Source organism: Leguminivora glycinivorella, chromosome Z (assembly GCF_023078275.1).
Source record: "Leguminivora glycinivorella isolate SPB_JAAS2020 chromosome Z, LegGlyc_1.1, whole genome shotgun sequence".
NCBI lineage: Eukaryota > Metazoa > Arthropoda > Insecta > Lepidoptera > Tortricidae > Leguminivora > Leguminivora glycinivorella.
Window position 1 is genome coordinate 52,983,277 of NC_062998.1, and position 18,747 is coordinate 53,002,023.

At 42.4% G+C, this 18,747-nt stretch overlaps 1 protein-coding gene across 1 annotated transcript in view; it reads left to right on the forward strand.

Moving 5' to 3' along the window:
* LOC125240670 (laminin subunit gamma-1) overlaps positions 1-18,747 on the forward strand; it is a 69,770-nt gene that overhangs the window by 21,748 nt on the left and 29,275 nt on the right. The window contains 14 exon segments of the mRNA XM_048148677.1: positions 799-916; positions 1,292-1,475; positions 2,602-2,616; positions 2,618-2,793; positions 4,083-4,186; positions 4,598-4,783; positions 6,583-6,808; positions 8,110-8,324; positions 8,789-9,003; positions 9,339-9,512; positions 11,631-11,820; positions 12,589-12,774; positions 14,373-14,570; positions 18,491-18,660. Of these exon segments, the coding sequence (XP_048004634.1) occupies positions 799-916; positions 1,292-1,475; positions 2,602-2,616; positions 2,618-2,793; positions 4,083-4,186; positions 4,598-4,783; positions 6,583-6,808; positions 8,110-8,324; positions 8,789-9,003; positions 9,339-9,512; positions 11,631-11,820; positions 12,589-12,774; positions 14,373-14,570; positions 18,491-18,660 (2,357 nt within the window).

An 18,747-nucleotide genomic window follows, 5' to 3' on the forward strand; every position in this document is an offset into this window, starting at 1 on the left:
TTACATTACAAGCAGAATTGAAAACAGAATACTGATTAATACTATTGTAATATTAGCTAAAAACTGGTGGTGGTGTGGTGGTGTGGTGGTACTTCGTTCGTCGCGACATCTATTGACAAGTAGCAGTACTGATAATTTACGCTAGTTGACGCGAGACTGACGCGTGATTGTCGCTAGATGTCACTTAACTATGCCTATACAAATAACTCGCATTTACTGATGTATGGAGTTACAACTCTTCATATTCCTCTAAGTTCACCAGTAAGTTCCAAACCTCTTGACATTTCAAGGACAGTGATATCCCTGTCGTCTAAAAGAAAGACAGGTAAAATACCTCAATATCTAGCTTTGGTATTTTGTTTAATTTTCCTACTTGCACTTGGTTGCATTATTGACCATCTAAGTAGTACGACGTAAAATACGTACGACTACGTAAAATAAAGAAATAAGTATTGTCCGTATATGCCGTTTAGGACGCGTTTCCCCTACTTTACCATCTTAAATAAGATCTTTACCAGTTCTGGTTTCACGACCGGTCTGGCGTAGTCGGTAGTGACCCTGCCTGCTAAGCCGCGGTCCCGGGTTCGAATCCCGGTAAGGGCATTTATTTGTGTGATGAGCACAGATATTTGTTCCTGAGTCATGGATGTTTTCTATGTATATAAGTATTTGTATATTATATATATCGTTGACTGAGTACCCACAACACAAGCCTTCTTGAGCTTACCGTGCGACTCAGTGAATCTATATAAGAATGTCCTATAATATTTATTTATTTATTTATAACTTTGTCTACAGGCAAATCCTACGACATCACATACATCCGAATCGTCTTCTACTCGCCTCGCCCGCAGAGTTTCGCCATCTACCGGCGGGCCAGTGAAAACTCCGAATGGGAACCTTACCAGTACTTCAGGTGAGAACTAATGAATGTTTACACTTCAAGTAGGTAGAGTATCTTGTTGTTTTTACAGTTTTGACATCAGGAAAAAAGTCCGCAAATACCATATTTTCCGCCTGTCAAAGCACATGCCCTACTGAGCATGCTCACGTGTTAGGCCTCGTCCGCACAAAAAAACGTTTGCAGTTTGGATTTTATGCTACGTACAAGTTAAAATCAGCCGCAAATATGGTGGAACGATTTGTACAATAAAATATCGCTTGAGCTTTTCTCTTCCAACGTGTCAGAAGCTCGAAAATGTCTGTTCAATCCACTATGGATAAACCATGGATGGATGGATAGATGGATCGGTGAACAAGTGGTGACTAATGTGTTCTATTCAATGTCCAGTGCCTCCTGTCGCGACATGTACGGCGTACAAGAGCAAAGAGCAGCGGACTTGCAGGCAGAGACTAGGGCGCTCTGCACCAGCGAATATTCCGACATTGCCCCCCTTTCTGGGGGTAACGTGCTCTTCTCAACTCTGGAGGGAAGACCGTCCGCTTATACGTTTGACAGCAGTCCTGAACTTCAGGTATGACTTATTTATCACGGTTTTTGTGTTTGAATTGGATACCTAATTTAAAAAGTTCTCTAGACTACTCGATAAATAGCTTCACCTGTCAAATTTTGTAGCAGTGCGAGAGACAGTTTACATTGTGATTGCAATTCTAGGTTTTGCAGGTATTCTACTATCGATCTTATATTTGTCAAATATAAACCCTTTAGTCCTTAACTGACAGATAACTTCTATAGAATCAAAACGAGCAGCCTGATCGGAAAGTAATGTAAAATGGCGTATTTTTGTGTTAAAATCCAAGATTAATTAAAGGTTGTCAGCTAGAGACGTACTGTGAAAAGGGTTTCGTTCGTATTTTTCCGGAAACAACCGTATTTGTCATGCTAGTTCAGTCAATATCATGTACATGTTAAATAATAAATAAATAAATATTGGGGACACCTTACACAAATCAACTTAGCCCCAAACTAATCAAAGCTTGTACCATGGGTGCTAAGCGACGATATACATACTTAAACAGATAAATACATACTTATATACATAGAAAACATCCATGACTCAGGAACAAATATCTGTGCTCATCACACAAACAAATGGGGTTTCGACGGCTCAGCAGGCAGGGTCACTACCGACTGAGCCAAACCGGTCCTCTGTACTGAGACTGACTGAAATAACATTACTTGGTATAACCTAACCACAAAATTAAAATTTTGAAAAAAACCCCGACCGCGACATAGTGGACCGATTTTCATGAAACATGGCTAAAGAATACTTCAGACTAACTCAGCTTTCAAACAAAAAAAAACTAAAACGAAATCGGTTCATCCGTTCGGGAGCTACGATGCCACAGACAGACTCACACACAGACAGACAGACAGACAAGTCAAACTTATAACACTCCGTCGTTTTTGCGTCGGGGGTTAAAAATCATCGAGCCACGATTTAAAACTTCTTCTCCAGATACCTATTTGTTCCTGAGTCATGGATGTTTTCTATGTAAGTATATAAGTATGTATTTATCTATTTAAGTATGTATATCGTCGCTTAGCACCCATAGTACAAGGTTTGCTTAGTTTGGGACTAAGTTGATCTGTGTAAGGTGTCCCCAATATTTATTTATTTATTTATTTCTTCTCCACAGGAATGGGTAACAGCCAACCGATATCCGTATCTCCCTGGACCGTCTGAACACGTTCGGAGACGAGATCTTCGGTGACAGCTCCGTGCTACAGTCGTATTGGTACGCCATCGCCGACGTGGCCGTCGGGGCTAGGTGCACGTGCAACGGACACGCTTCTGTCTGCGAGCGACAGAATGGTGTTATGACTTGCAGGTATGTAGTAACTAGGACACATTTTAAGTGTTTCCTATAGGGTTTTCCAACAACTATAAGCATTTGTACCTCTCTGGACCGTCTGAGCACGTTCGGAGACGAGATCTTCGGTGACAGCTCCGTGCTGCAGTTGCTGGTTGGCCGGCCTGGCTAGTTGGCCGGCCTGGCCGGCCTGGCTAGTGTTGCCAGGCCGGCCTTGCCACGTACTTTTAGAAGCGGCGGCAGGGCCTAGGAGCGGCCAGAACGTTTTCATATTTAAAAACATGTTTTTTACTGTCGAATATGACTCTAACGTGCATAGAATGCTTTAATTAGTCAATTACGTCTTGTACAAGAGAATATGTGTGATGACTAAGTACATGGAATTTATTTTATGGCTAGTTAAATGATCCTTAATATAAATAAACACTTAGAAAAAAATTAACAGTAAATACGAATAAATACTCTACAAAAATATGTTTGAAAACATTATTACATACTACATACGCGAAAGTACAATTCAATTTTCATTAAATAAAGGTTTCGGGTTCAAGACGCTCATAATAAAGCCCCGCGCGCCGCTCCCGCGGGTAGGCCCGTAAAAACCCGCGCGCGATTTCGAACAGCGGCAAGGTCGTGGCATGCCTCGCGCGCGCTGCGGGTTTGTTTTTGTGACTTACCGCTTGCCGCTGCCGCAAGACGCCTTAGACCATTGTCGTGGCTAGGCCGTAACATATATATAGCCACAGATGCCATATATTACCATAGAACAAGCAAACGTATCTACTTAGCGTGTCAAATGAACTCAGGATAATCCACTGAGTTGTCAGTCTTTAATCGCAGCTTGCAGCTTTCGGGCGTTAATTTTTATAAGTTGAAGTCAACAAAAACATAAAAGATGCCTCGTTACGTGATATTTAATTGCAACAACACAAAAATTATGCACACTCAGGGGCCTGTGACAAATTTAAAATCACACAGGCAACAACTTCAGTACAAAATCTGACACGCTCGGCCCTTATATATACAAATAGATAAACTTGTTTCTTCTATGTAAATCTAGTTCTGTGTATATAGCCTACTAGCTTTTGTCCGCGGCTTCGCTCGCGTTAGAAAGAGACAAAAAGTGGCCTACATAAATCTCCATCCCTTCAACTATCTCCACTTAAAAAATCACGTCAATTCGTCGCTCCGTTTTGCCGTGAAAGACGGACAAAGAAACAGACACACACACTTTCCCATTTATAATATTAGTATGGATATACACATACAGGTATATGAAGATAACTAATGTGAACGTAATCCTACAGATGTGAGCACAACACGGCCGGTCGTTCCTGCGAGCGATGCAGGGACTCGTACAACGACGCACCGTGGGGTCGAGCCACCACCACTAATGTGTTCGAGTGCAAGGGTAAGTTTATCTTCATATTCTATGTAGACTCAGCATAGGTCTTGATTCTCTTGTATCTTGGCTGTGCCTAGAATTTACCACGCCTCCTTTCGAAGCAGCTACTAAAGCCGTGCGCTCAAAACCAGGTCCACGACCGACGACCGATAGTTCTGTTTGCCCGGTTAAGTGTATATTTAATAATATTCATTGTCTAGATCCGCGTCCGCGGTCGCGCGACGGTGGACGTCCGCGTAAAGCGACTAGCAAATATCAAATGACATTTCGCACATAAATTCCGAAAAACTCATTGGTGCGAGCCGGGGTTCGAACCCGCGACCTCCGGAATGAAAGTCGCACGTACTTACCGCTGGGCAACCAGCGCATGCCGCGATTCCTTGTACACTCTTGTCACAATAATTGTTCCTCTTCCAGCCTGCAATTGCAACGGGTTCTCCAACAAATGTTACTTCGACAAGGACCTATATGAGCACACTGGGCACGGCGGTCACTGTATAGACTGTGCCGAGAACAGAGATGGGCCGAACTGCGAGAGATGTAGGGAGAACTACTTCTCGTCACAAGGAGATATTTGTCTACCGTGCAACTGTGATCCTACTGGTAAGATATAGGTTCTAATTTTGAATATTAGTGACATTAAAATCTAGTAAAAAGCTGTAAAAATACTCTGGACACAGTAGACACTGTACAAATAACAGAGATGGACCGAACTGCGAGAGATGTAGGGTGAACTACTTCTCGTCACAAGGAGATATTTGTCTACCGTGCAACTGTGATCCTACTGGTAAGATATAGGTTCTAATTTTGAATATTCGTGAGACTTAATCTCAGTAAAAAGCTGTAAAAAATACTCTTGACATGGAAGACACTGTACAAAGTGTACAAATAACAGAGATGGACCGAACTGCGAGAGATGTAGAGAGAACTACTTCTCGTCACAAGGAGATATTGGTCTACCATGCAACTGTGATCCTACTGGTAAGATATAGGTTCTAATTTTGAATATTTGTGAGACTTAATCTCAGTAAAAAGTTGTAAAAATACTCTGGACACAGTAGACACTGTACAAATAACAGAGATGGACCGAACTGCGAGAGATGTAGGGTGAACTACTTCTCGTCACAAGGAGATATTTGTCTACCGTGCAACTGTGATCCTACTGGTAAGATATAGGTTCTAATTTTAAATATTCGTGAGACTAAAACTCAGTAAAAAGCTTTACAAATACTCTGGACACATTAGACACTACAAAGAACAGAGATGGACCGAACTGCGAGAGATGTAGGGAGAACTACTTCTTGTCACAAGGGGATATATAATGTCTGCCGTGCAGATTCTACTCGTGTCTAATTTTAATATTGGCGCAATTTGAGTTCAGGATCTAATCGAATTTTACATTCAGTAGTGCGAAGTCTGACCATCATTTACCAGTACACTTGACCCTGTATACTTAATCTAACATACAATATATTTACATAAAAAGTATTTACAAATAGAAGAGTAGGCCTAACTCAGCGCAGTTTTATTTTATTAAGTACGTTACCAAAGAAATGGTACACTTACAAAGATTGAATCATCAACACTGACTTCAAATGGGTTTTTGACGACCGGTCTGGCGCAGTCGGTAGTGACCCTGCCTGCTGCGCCGCGGTCCCGGGTTCGAATCCCGGTAAGGGCATTTATTTGTGTGATGAGCACAGATATTTGTTCCTGAGTCATGGATGTTTTCTACATATATAAGTATTTATATATTATATATATCGTTGTCTGAGTACCCACAACACAAGCCTTCTTGAGCTTACCGTGGGCCTCAGTCAATCTGTGTAAGAATGTTCTATAATAAAAAAATAACAAAAATCGTTTTAGAGGCGACACCGTTAATGACAATATGCTATTAAAATAAAATAATTAATATCATCTTTAGTTATAACTTTGTTACAAAATTATCAATTTGAAAATTACAAAATGCTCCATACAAACTTCCACTTCACATTTTACGGAAGCGATAGGTTAGAAAGAGACAAAAAGAAGCTCTCGATCCCTTCAACAATTTCCACTTAAAAAATCACGTCAATACGTCGCTCCGTTTTGCCGTGAAAGACGGACAAACAAACAGGCACACACACTTTCCCATTTATAATAGTAGAATAGAATAGTATAGAATAGAATATTTTTTATTCGAATGCACACAGATAATAAACAATTTTACACTGACATAGAATAATAATAATAAAGTGCCACGAAATGGCCTCACCTCAGCATATTGCTGGCGACTTCGAGCGCTGGTCTTCCGGTGAGACCATTAAGTGAGCAAAATCACGGAAAGTAACATACAAAAGAAGAAACATAAGGAACAAAAGAACTCAGAAATACTTTAAATTATTATTATATTACCACAGGTTCCCGCAGCCTCCAATGCAACGCCGAGGGCAAATGCCAGTGCAAGCCCGGTGTAACCGGCGACAAATGCGACGCGTGCGCACCGAACCACTATGACTTCACTGCGCTCGGCTGCAAGCCTTGCGACTGCAACGACGCTGGCAGCTACGGGAATATGCCACAGTGTGACCCGACCACTGGCGTGTGCCAGTGCAAGCAGAATGTTGAGGGCAGGAGATGTCGAGAGTAAGTATTTCTTGGTATCAGATCAGTATGTATCCAACCACTATGACTTCACCGCGCTCGGCTGCAAGCCTTGCGACTGCAACGACGCTGGCAGCTACGGGAATATGCCACAGTGTGACCCGACCACTGGCGTGTGCCAGTGCAAGCAGAATGTTGAAGGCAGGAGATGTCGAGAGTAAGTATTTCTTGGTATCAGATCAGTATGTATCCAACCACTATGACTTCACCGCGCTCGGCTGCAAGCCTTGCGACTGCAACGACGCTGGCAGTTACGGGAATATGCCACAGTGTGACCCGACCACTGGCGTGTGCCAGTGCAAGCAGAATGTTGAGGGCAGGAGATGTCGAGAGTAAGTATTTCTTGGTATCAGATCAGTATGTATCCAACCACTATGACTTCACCGCGCTCGGCTGCAAGCCTTGCGACTGCAACGACGCTGGCAGTTACGGGAATATGCCACAGTGTGACCCGACCACTGGCGTGTGCCAGTGCAAGCAGAATGTTGAAGGCAGGAGATGTCGAGAGTAAGTATTTCTTGACATCACCGCTCTCGGCTGCAAGCCTTGCGACTGCAACGACGCTGGCAGTTACGGGAATATGCCACAGTGTGACTCGGTCACTGGCGTGTGCCAGTGCAAGCAGAATGTTGAAGGGAGGAGATGTCGAGAGTAAGTATTTCTTGGTATCAGATCAATATGTAATCCAACCACTATGACTTCACCGCGCTCGGCTGCAAGCCTTGCGACTGCAACGACGCTGGCAGCTACGGGAATATGCCACAGTGTGACCCGACCACTGGCGTGTGCCAGTGCAAGCAGAATGTTGAAGGCAGGAGATGTCGAGAGTAAGTAGATATTTGTTGATCAGTCATTGGTTAAATGTGTCCAAGCAGCAAGGCTTCATTGCTTTGGGCTGCAAGCTATGTGAATGCAACGACGCTGGCAGAAAATGCTCTAAAACCCCCATAATTTGACACTAAAATAGTACATTACGATACAAGTTAAAAAAGGAAGTTCGAAACGTTTAAAACACGACCGAAGGGAGTGTTTTAAATCGACACGAGTTACGAATTTCCTTTTCGCACGTGTATCGTACGACGTTTTTCAGTACAGATGATGGCACTCCGAAGTTTCGACCTGGCATATAACAAACCACTTCTCGCACTAGTGCGTAAAAAAACACCATCTGTACTGAAAAGTAAGTTAAGCCTCACTGTTAAAAATTGCCTTCGAATAAATTAAATAGCCATTCCTTTGCGATTTTCTCGAACTCTTTATTTACATTCAATCTTCCCTTCCAGATGTAAACCTGGTTTCTTCAACCTGGATCTCGACAACGAGTTCGGCTGCACACCCTGCTTCTGCTTCGGCCATTCGTCCCAATGTAACTCAGCGCCGAAGTACCAGTCCTACGAACTGAGCGCACATTTCTTGAGAGACTCGGAGAAATGGAGCGCTGAGACTGACAGACGCGATCCAGCGACGCTTCAGTTTAACGCTAATACGCAGAATATTGGTAAGTAGTATAAAATTAGCGCAGAAATATTAGTCCTATGAAACTGAGCGCACATTTCCTGAGAGACTCGGAGAAATGGAGCGCTGAGACTGTCAGACGCGATCCAGCGACGCTGCAGTTTAACGCTAATACGCAGAATATTTGTAAGTGGTATGAACTTATTGGAATTAGTTCGGTTTCCCCACGATGTTTTCCTTCACCGAAAAGCTGAGACTGAAATATCAGCGATGACATTTAATACACATAAATATCCGAAAATGTATGTCTCATTGCGCTCAGTTTGTAAGACATTATTTGTGCGCTGACGCTGACAGTTGAAGTCAGGCACATTTCCTGAGACAGACACAATCCTCGGTGACTTTACAGTTCACACTAATATTCAGAATATTGATAAAATTCTGCCAATAAAAATACCAGTCTCACGGACCAATATTATATTAGAAAATACCTTTATCTTTTCGCAGAAGTTCGTTCATCAGGCCCAGAGACGGTCTATTTCTTAGCCTCCAACCAGTTCCTGGGCGACCAGCGTCCATCCTACAACCACAAGCTGAAGTTTACCCTTCGCCTGGGGGAGAGTAGGGGGTACCCGTCCGCCCAGGACATCATCCTGGAGGGGGCGCAGCAGTCTGTGGCTATCAACATCTACGCGCAGAATAACCCGGAGCCTTCTGACCAGGTAAGTTATACATCCGTTATTGCACATGTGGGCAAATGGACACATATCCTCCTTGCGTTATCCTAATACCTGGGACAGTCAAAGCCCCATGAAATAACTATGTATTTTCCGGTTTTCCTTTTTCCTTCACCGTAGGCTTAAAACTAGATTCACCTACTTTTACAAATTTTAAAGCAGTTAATTTGACTATATTCAAGGACAAATTACTTTACCGTATAAAATGCGTTTTTACCCGCTGACATTAAAGGATAAATCACGCGTTTCCGAGGTAGTTAGGGGAAAAAATTGTTTGTGTTTATTTAAATACAGAGTATAGTATGGAGGAATTGTTTCAGGCTCAAGAGTTCTCCTTCATCCTGCATGAAGACCCTCGGTACGGCTGGACCCCGACCCTCTCAAACTTTGACTTCATGTCGATCCTGCAGAACCTCACGGCCATCAAGATCAGGGGCACCTTCAACAGGAACGGAGTCGGGTATCTCATGAATGTCAAGCTTGAGACTGCTAAGGTAAGTTCTTAATTTACGGCTGGACGCAAATGCTCTCAAACTTCCACTTCATGTCGATCCTGCAGAACCTCACGGCTTCAATAGGAATGGAGTCGGGTACCTGATGAATGTCAAGCTTGAGACTGCTAAGGTAAGTTCTTAATTTACGGCTGGACGCAAATGCTCTCAAACTTCCACTTCATGTCGATCCTGCAGAACCTCACGGCTTCAATAGGAATGGAGTCGGGTACCTGATGAATGTCAAGCTTGAGACTGCTAAGGTAAGTTCTTAATTTACGGCTGGACGCAAATGCTCTCAAACTTCCACTTCATGTCGATCCTGCAGAACCTCACGGCTTCAATAGGAATGGAGTCGGGTACCTGATGAATGTCAAGCTTGAGACTGCTAAGGTAAGTTCTTAATTTACGGCTGGACGCAAATGCTCTCAAACTTCCACTTCATGTCGATCCTGCAGAACCTCACGGCTTCAATAGGAACGGAGTCGGGACTGCTAAGGTAAGTACCTGATGATGAATGTCAAGCTTGAGACTGCTAAGGTAAGTTCTTAATTTACGGCTGACTTCTTTCAAGCTGCAGAACCTCACGGCTTCAATAGTGCGAAAAGAGTTGCCTTCGTATTGTTCCAATGTCGAAAACGGCTTCAATAGGAACGAGTCGGGTACCTGTGAATCATGCTGCTATTTCAGTCAGATTTAGTGCGAAAAGAGTCAGTACAAGATGTATTTCAGCAAGTCTCAGACATGTGACATTGACTGAACTAGCATGACAAATACGAAGGTTTTCGCACTGCATCTGTATTTTAATGATCGTCCTTGAAAAGTTTTTGAATATGTAAATTATTAAAAAAAAATGTTCTTGTGTTAAACGGTTTTATTGCAATAATAATAATGTATGTATGTAATAAGACGCGAGTTGGTGCAGTGGCTTAACAGCCACTGGGCAGAAAGCGGTGTACACCTCTCGACACCCTTGAGTTCTCACACCGGTGTTGCCCTTGAGCCATCTTGGATGTCGCTTTTTGTGGGGGCCCATCTTGTGGGGACGAGTCACCGTCTGCCGGAAATAAAATTGGGTACCGTTTTATTAGGCAGGCGTCCGGTTTTTTATCCATAGCCCAGTATTTAGTCCATCACTTTCATCAAAATAGACCAGTTCATTTTAGATTCCATTAACTCTCAAATAGTCCTTACACCCTGGCGGGTGTTGCCTCTGCGTGTGTCCCATGATACGGGCAAGGGCAACATCCGCTCGGTGTACCCCTTACATTTCATTAATGTGTCGAAAGGGCCTCTACGTGTTGGCTTCGGCCCCGCGCACGCCTCCCAAAGGTCCGGAATACCATTGTTCCGTGATGGGAAAGATGTATGTAAATAAGCTAAAGAATAATTCTGTAAGTCCTAGTTACCAGGGGCCCATTTCTCGAAGCTATACAAGTTACAATTTGCAAGTGGTTGTCAATGTCTAATATGACAAGTTGGAAAAAGACTTCTTCAGTTTTGAGAAATGGGCCTCAGGTTGCACCAATCTTCTAATCAATCTGTAGGGCAATCATGGTCGCGCGATAGATGATAAAACATCGGGCCGTCCCTATCGCACCTAGAAATAGTGCGATAGGGACGGCCTGCTATTTTATCATTTTATCGCGCGACCATAATTGCCTGCCTGGGGTATTGATCAGATAAATATTTAAGTCGTTAGCCATGTCAGACCATAAGGTTTCGTGTAGTACTTTTTTGGTAAGAAACCCCACAATAAAATTTACCGAACGCTTTAACGGGGACATAACGGTTTTGTGCAATTGATCCTAAATCATCATCGTTCATTTTCCCTTTTCCCATTATTTGGGGTCGGCGCAGTAGGTATTTTTCCCATTCCTCTTTATCAGCTGTCATTTCCATACAGACCTCACTCTTATACCATTTTCACACAGTCCATCCATCTGTCAAAAAAAGCGAGAGCTTCAATCCAAAATAAACCCCATAATTTGATATTTCAAAATTGGTCTCTTAAAGCACCGCCTACAATCTTCTCTGCTTTGCCCAAAGGTTGACTGGTGGAGAACGCCTCATGAATGACGAATGAATAAAGTTTAAATAAATAAATAAATATAATTTCAGGTGGGTCGCGAGAAAGGCCTAGGCCCAGCCAACTGGGTTGAGAAGTGCAGCTGCCCCGCGGCCTACGTAGGCGACTATTGTGAGGAGTGTGCTCCTGGGTACCGCCACGAGCCTGCCAATGGAGGGCCGTACTCGACTTGCATACCCTGCGACTGCCACAAGCACGCACACATCTGTGATACTGCTACAGGTAAGCAAATTGGACTTGTCTATAACTTTTTATCTCGAAAACCATGAAATTTTCATTAAGGTCAAATTCGCTTAACCCTTAAATCATGCCTCATCAAGCTCATGCAATCATCAAGGTCATGCCTTGACAAAGATTTATTCAAATTTGAATTTTGACATGCTGTCAATAGAGTCAAAAATACATGATGCATATATACATCACTATGCATTTAAGGGTTAATGAGATGACATATCACCCCTTTTGGCGTTGGTTTTAGGGACATCGATCGATATATGTATTTTTTACGACCGACGGTTTTACGTTATCGATCTGGGAGCGAGTTACTCTCCATAGAATAAGGAAAGAAAGAAAAAAGAATAAAAATAACGGTTTTATTGCAATAATAATAATGTATGTAAATAAGCTAAAAATAATTCTGTAAGTCCTAGTTACCAGGGGCCCATTTCTCGAAGCTACAAGTTACAATTTACAAGTGGTAGTCAATGTCTAATATGACAAGTTGGAAAGAGACTTCCGCTTGTAACTTGTAACTTTCAGTTTTGAGAAATGGGCCCCAGGTTTTAAATCCAGGAAAAAAGACACATGGTATAACTTTTGACGTTAGCAAGAGAATCTGAAAACTTCTTTTTTGTACTGAGAATGAGATCCTTTGAGGCCTTTCAAAGAAGTTTTTAAATTTTGTAGAATGCAGCTAATTTATATGGTCTCTATCACATACTTCTTTAAATTAATATCCTCAAACAAACTAAACCTTCAATATTTGTCCAGGATTCTGCATTTGCAAGCACAACACAGCCGGTAGCAACTGCGAGCGTTGCGCCAAGGGTTACTATGGCAACGCTATAGCTGGCACTCCTGATGACTGCAAGCCGTGCCCTTGCCCCAAGAGCAGTGGCTGCGTACAACTGGCTGACCAAAGTATCTGGTGTACTGACTGCCCTAACGGTTACGCTGGTAAGTCTTCCTATGATACCGCAAGCAACACAGTTGGTAGCAACAGCGAGCGTTGCGCCAAGGGTTACTATGGCAACACCATCGCGGGGACGTCTGATGACTGCAAGCCGTGCCCTTGCCCCAAGAGCAGTGGCTGCGTACAACTGGCTGACCAAAGTATCTGGTGTACTGACTGCCCTAACGGTTACGCTGGTAAGTCTTCCTATGATATCGCAAGCAGCACAGTTGGTAGCAACAGCGAGCGTTGCGCCAAGGGTTACTATATATGGCAACGCCATCGCTGGTACACCTGACGATTGCAAGCTGCGTACAGCGGGTTGATCAGAGTATCTGGTGTACTGATTGTTCTAACGGTTACGCTGGTGAGTCTTCCTATGATACCGCAAGCACACCACAGTTGGTAGCAACTGCGAGCGTTGCGCCACAACGCCATCGTTGGTACACCTGACGACTGAAATCCGTGCCCTTGCCCCAAGAGCAGTGGCTGCGTACAGCTGGTTGACCAGAGTATCTGGTGTACTGACTGCCCTAACGGTTACGCTGGTAAGTCTTCCTATGATACCGCAAGCAACACAGTTGGTAGCAACAGCGAGCGTTGCACCAAGGGTTAAGGGTGAGTTTTCCAATATGTTCTTTCTTTTCCGATTATCCTCGAAGATCTTGTTTTGACAAGGTTGAGGGCATGGTCCGTTTCTCTAAGGCATGCAACTGGCTGACCAGATTATCTGATGTACCTACTGAATGCTTTAATGACGTTGGTGAGTCTCACTATGTTCCTTAATTTTTCCCAATATTCTTGAAGCTCTTATTCTTCTTGGTTACACTAGTAAGTTATTGATTTTTGGGGTTCAGCAGTACTTGTATAGGAAAAAATCGGTGGGCGAGTCCGACTCACATTTGTCCAAAAACCCTTAATACCTTTAATATTTGTACGACTTCAAAAATAAAACTATGGAAACGGATTAAATCGCGTATAATGAACTAGCTTTTGCCCGCGACTTTGCTCGCGTTAGAAAGAGGCAAAAGTAGCCTATGTCACTCTCCATCCCTTCAACTATCTCCACTTAAAAAATCACGTCAATTCGTGTCACCGTTTTGCCGTAAAAGATGGACAAACAAACAGACACACACACTTTCTCATTTATAATATTAGTATGGATTTACAATTCGTTATACGCGATTTAATCCGTCTCCATCACAGAATTAGATTTAGATAGAAGAAACGAGTTCATTTATTTGTATGGCGGCCGAGCGTGTCAGATTTTGTACTGAAGTTGTTACTTGCCTGTGATTTTAAATATGTCTCAGGCCCTTGAGTCTTGATAAGTTTTATGTTGTTGCAGTTAAATATCATGTAACGAGGCATTTTTAATGTTTTTGTTGACTTCAACTTACAAAAATTGACGCCCGAAAGCTGCGATTAAAGACGGACAACTCAGTGGATTTCACTGAGTTCATTTGACACGCTAAGTAGATACGTTTGCTTGATCTATGGTTTATATGACATCTGTGGTCTCCATAGTTTTATTTCACGAGTAACTATCGCGGTAACCGAAGACAATATCACTTCAAAAAGATAATTTTATCCTCGTTTCCAGGACCAAGATGCGAAGTCTGTGCCGACGGTCACTTCGGAGACCCGACCGGCCAATTCGGACCGAGCAAGGAGTGCGAAGAATGCCAGTGCAACGGCAACGTGGACCCGAATGCTGTGGGCAACTGTAACAGGACCACTGGAGAGTGTCTGAAATGTATCTATAATACTGCTGGGGAGCACTGTGACAAGTGCTTGGCTGGTAAGTTCTATTTTCAAGGTCTTTAAGGTTCTTGCGTACACAGATTTGAAGAAGAAATTTGAAGAACGAGAACAGGTGGACATCTTTAAGACATCAAAATACCCTTTTTCAATTTTTTTACTGCGAAAAACACGCGCTGCTTTCGGGTCTGTTACTTGGTCGCTACTGATCGGGCACGGCGAGCGCCCGCGCTTATATCAATGCAAATACTAGGAAGGCTGGCGACCGCGAGTCGTCTTGTAATGGATGTCTATAGGGGTTGGTCTGTGGGAGCTTACCACCTACAAGTATAGTGTAGCGCGACCAATGAGAACACCTAACTTATCCAACCTTTTTAACTGCTCAAATATTGCAATAGGCTGGTTTCCTACTTCAAATCAGCTTCTTTTTAAGAACTGTCAAAACGATTTGCTAATATGGAATTACTATGAAATACTGAGGAATGACGTCACGGTCAATTCATATATATTCCTCTTTGACTTATTAAATAGAAATTATGTTTAAACATAACTACGGTCCATATTTTCCTTCTAATTATGTGATGCTTTATTTCGTGCACTGCATAAAATATTTTATTTTAAGGATAGGAAACTAGCCTATTCACTCCTCCATCATCTTCGAGACCATAACCACCACTTCCATACTTAACCATTTAGTCAAGTCACCCATTGTAATTCAGTAACTATTTTGAAATAATTATATTATAGTCTAGTTGTGTGCTACTCTGCGGCGGCGCCACCATAATGAAATTCAACTAATTATATGTTAAAATGATGTTTGTAAGACGTACAGCATGTACGTATAATGTAATGACTGTACCTATAGCGGGAAACGAAATAATGGGCTTTTATTGTGGCGCCGCCAGGGAGCATACTCTGCAGCGGCGCCACTCAGTTCTCATAGATAGAAATGACATCATCTACTTTTTTCTCATGGAAATTGATGTACCAATGCTGTTTATTATGTACGTATTGAAAAAATCACTATAACTTAGTAAATTTATGTACTTTCAGTAATTCCGCATTCCGCCTGAACGGTATGAGCTAGTATGTAAGGAGGTGTACCTACGGGTAAGCGAGAGGGAGATATGTTCCTTCCCGCTCGCTCCCGCGCTTTGCGCGTTTCGTTCTAGGTTTCAATAATTATTATTAAATTTATGCCCCTGTTGTACACTTTGATTTTCACTTCGATTGCGAGGAATTATTATTATATATTTTTCTCGGCAATTTACACCACGAAATTGTCGTAAAGCGAAAGAACATAATAGGTACATAAGATAACCAATTCCCGCCAACTTTTTTTTCAACATGTGATCAGAGTTTCAGACGCTTGGTTTTTGCCAAGTCAAACATTTTTTAAACGATAAGTAATCGAATCCTATTTTATTTTATTTACTTAATTTAATGACAGAAAATACGGCATTCTAATAAATTATAGCAAAACTAAAATAACCTATCAAAGTTTTGTCACCTACACAATTTTATTGCTCAATAAAATTTTGCAATATGTTTTAACTGTTTGTCTCTTGAGACCGATTACCTTAGTCTTAGGCCGGCACGGCAACAGACAATCTTAAAATTCATAATTCGATAAAGTCATAATCAGTACAAAAATCAGATCGAGTGCACGGAGTTACATATAATTTCGCGACTGTCCACACACACTCTTGTTTTTTAAGATTATGAATTTTAAGACTGTCTGTTGCCGGCCTTAGAAGAAAATTGTACCTACTTTATGCTCTAGAATGTAAAATGCGATTTTATGTCGTCTTCGCACTACATAAAGGTGCACTTTTCGAGCACGAGAAGTGAAAACGAATTTTTTTTGTTATACTTATACAGAAATGCCTGCCAACGATACTATATTTATATACTATGATTACTAAAATAATACTCTCTTTAAAAAAAATTACATTATGTAAACACTGTCAAACAATTTAAATCTGTCAGTAAATAAGAACAAAGAAAACTATTTGCATCCTTTTCTATAGCAATAGAAAAGGACGCACAATTTTATTGGGCAATAAAATTGTGTAGGTGACAAAACTTTGATAGGTTATTTTATTTTTGCTATTATTTATTAGAATTCCGTATTTTCTGTCATTAAATTAAGTAAATAAGATAAAATAGGATTCGATTACTTCCCGTTTAAAAAATGTTTGACTTGGCAAAAAACCAAGCGTCTGAAACTCTGATCACATGTTGAAAAAAAAGTTGGCGGGAATTGGTTATCTTATGTACCTATTATGTTCTTTCGTTTCACGACAATTTCGTGGTGTAAATAGCCGAGAAAAATATAATTAATTCCTCGCAATCGAAGTGAAAAGCAAAGTGTACAACTGGGGCATAAATTTAATAGTAATTATTAAAACCTAGAACGAAACGCGCCGAGCGCGGGAGCGAGCGGGAAGGAACATATCTCCCTCTCGCTTACCCGTAGGTACACCTCCTTACATACTAGCTCATACCGTTCAGGCGGAATGCGGAATTACTGAAAGTACATACATTTACTAAGTTATAGTGATTTTTTTCAATACGTACATAATAAACAGCATTGGTACATCAATTCCCATGAGAAAAAAGTAGATGATGTCATTTCTATCTATGAGAACTGAGTGGCGCCGCTGCAGAGTATGCTCCCTGGCGGCGCCACAATAAAAGCCCATTATTTCGTTTCCCGCTATAGGTACAGTCATTACATTATACGTACATGCTGTACGTCTTACAAACATCATTTTAACATATAATTAGTTGAATTTCATTATGGTGGCGCCGCCGCAGAGTAGCACACGTCTAGTTTATATTGAAGTTTTTATAAGTCGTCGGCTGTTGATCATACATGGCGGCTACAATACTTACTTACTTACTGCGCTGGCGCGATAACCCAAAATGGGTCTTTTAGTAGGAGGTAGGGCATAGCGGATGATATTCCGCTTTGTGTGGTAGGGCACAGCACAGCGGATATCATCTCGCTCGAATCTAGAGCAGAGCCCAACTGGGGAAGTACCTCCGCCTTACAGAAGACCGCAGCCAAATAGCACTAGACCCTACTCATAGTGTTGTGTTCCTGTCGGTGAGTAAGGCTGCCAGAGCTCAACGAGGGTGCGGTGTGCTGATGACAGGAGGACTTACGGAACTAACTTGCTGTGTACTTAACACAGCAAAAGGGAATGTACAAGTTTCTAATGGGGTGGCAACGCGCATGTGACACTGTTTGAGTTGCAGGCGTCCATAGGTTACGGTGAACGCTTTACATCAGGCGGGCCGTATGCTTGTTTGCCACCGATGTAGTATTAAAAAAAAGTCTTGGCCTCCAACACAAGAGCACGTCACCTTGCTCGGTCTTGAGCGGTATCGCGCCAGCTTTCGCCGACGCCGAGCTCACGGAGGTCTACCTCCACTCTATCCGCCCAACGATATTTTGGGTGACCAGCAGGACGGCGTCTATTCCGTCTTCCCAAGCTCTTTTGACTGCCCGATCTTCACTCATCCTTTCAAGGTGACCTAGCCAAGAGACCATGCGCTTTGGTTTCACCTATTATATTTGGCTCGGCTACTAGTTCTTCAATTTCGGCATTCTTTCGGTGGCACAAGGAGGTGTTAAGTGCATGTCAAACAATTGAAGCTCAAGTGTCCTGAATCGACGTTGCATTGCTGCATAGTGTATAATAAAATACTATATACGAGTAAGCTAGTAAAGTACTGGAGCTCAATAAGTTGAAAGAAGTAGGTACGACAACCGATATATGTCTTATTGACGGTTCTTTAACTGACATGGAGGCCCCTTTTAGTGTTTACCGTGAAAAGGTTTTATAGCGGCCTTGAATACAATTTGAATGACTATACAAGTTGTGAGGACTTTGTCGGGAAGTCCGTTAATTATATGAATTGGTACATGTACTAAGTATGAAATATTTGCAGGTTTCTTCGGCGACGCTTTAGACCCGACAAAGAAGGGAGATTGCAAGCCCTGCGAGTGTGACGAGCACGGCACTATCGAGAGCACGGACGGCGCTCCTCAGTGCGATGGTCTGACTGGCTACTGTTCATGCCGGCCGCATGTGATTGGTCGACAGTGTGACCGATGCGAGGTGGGTGGAGTCTATATGGTTGGTTACCATTGCGCGCTTATTTCACAGGACTGACGGTATAGTACGTATAAAGCGCGCAATGTACAG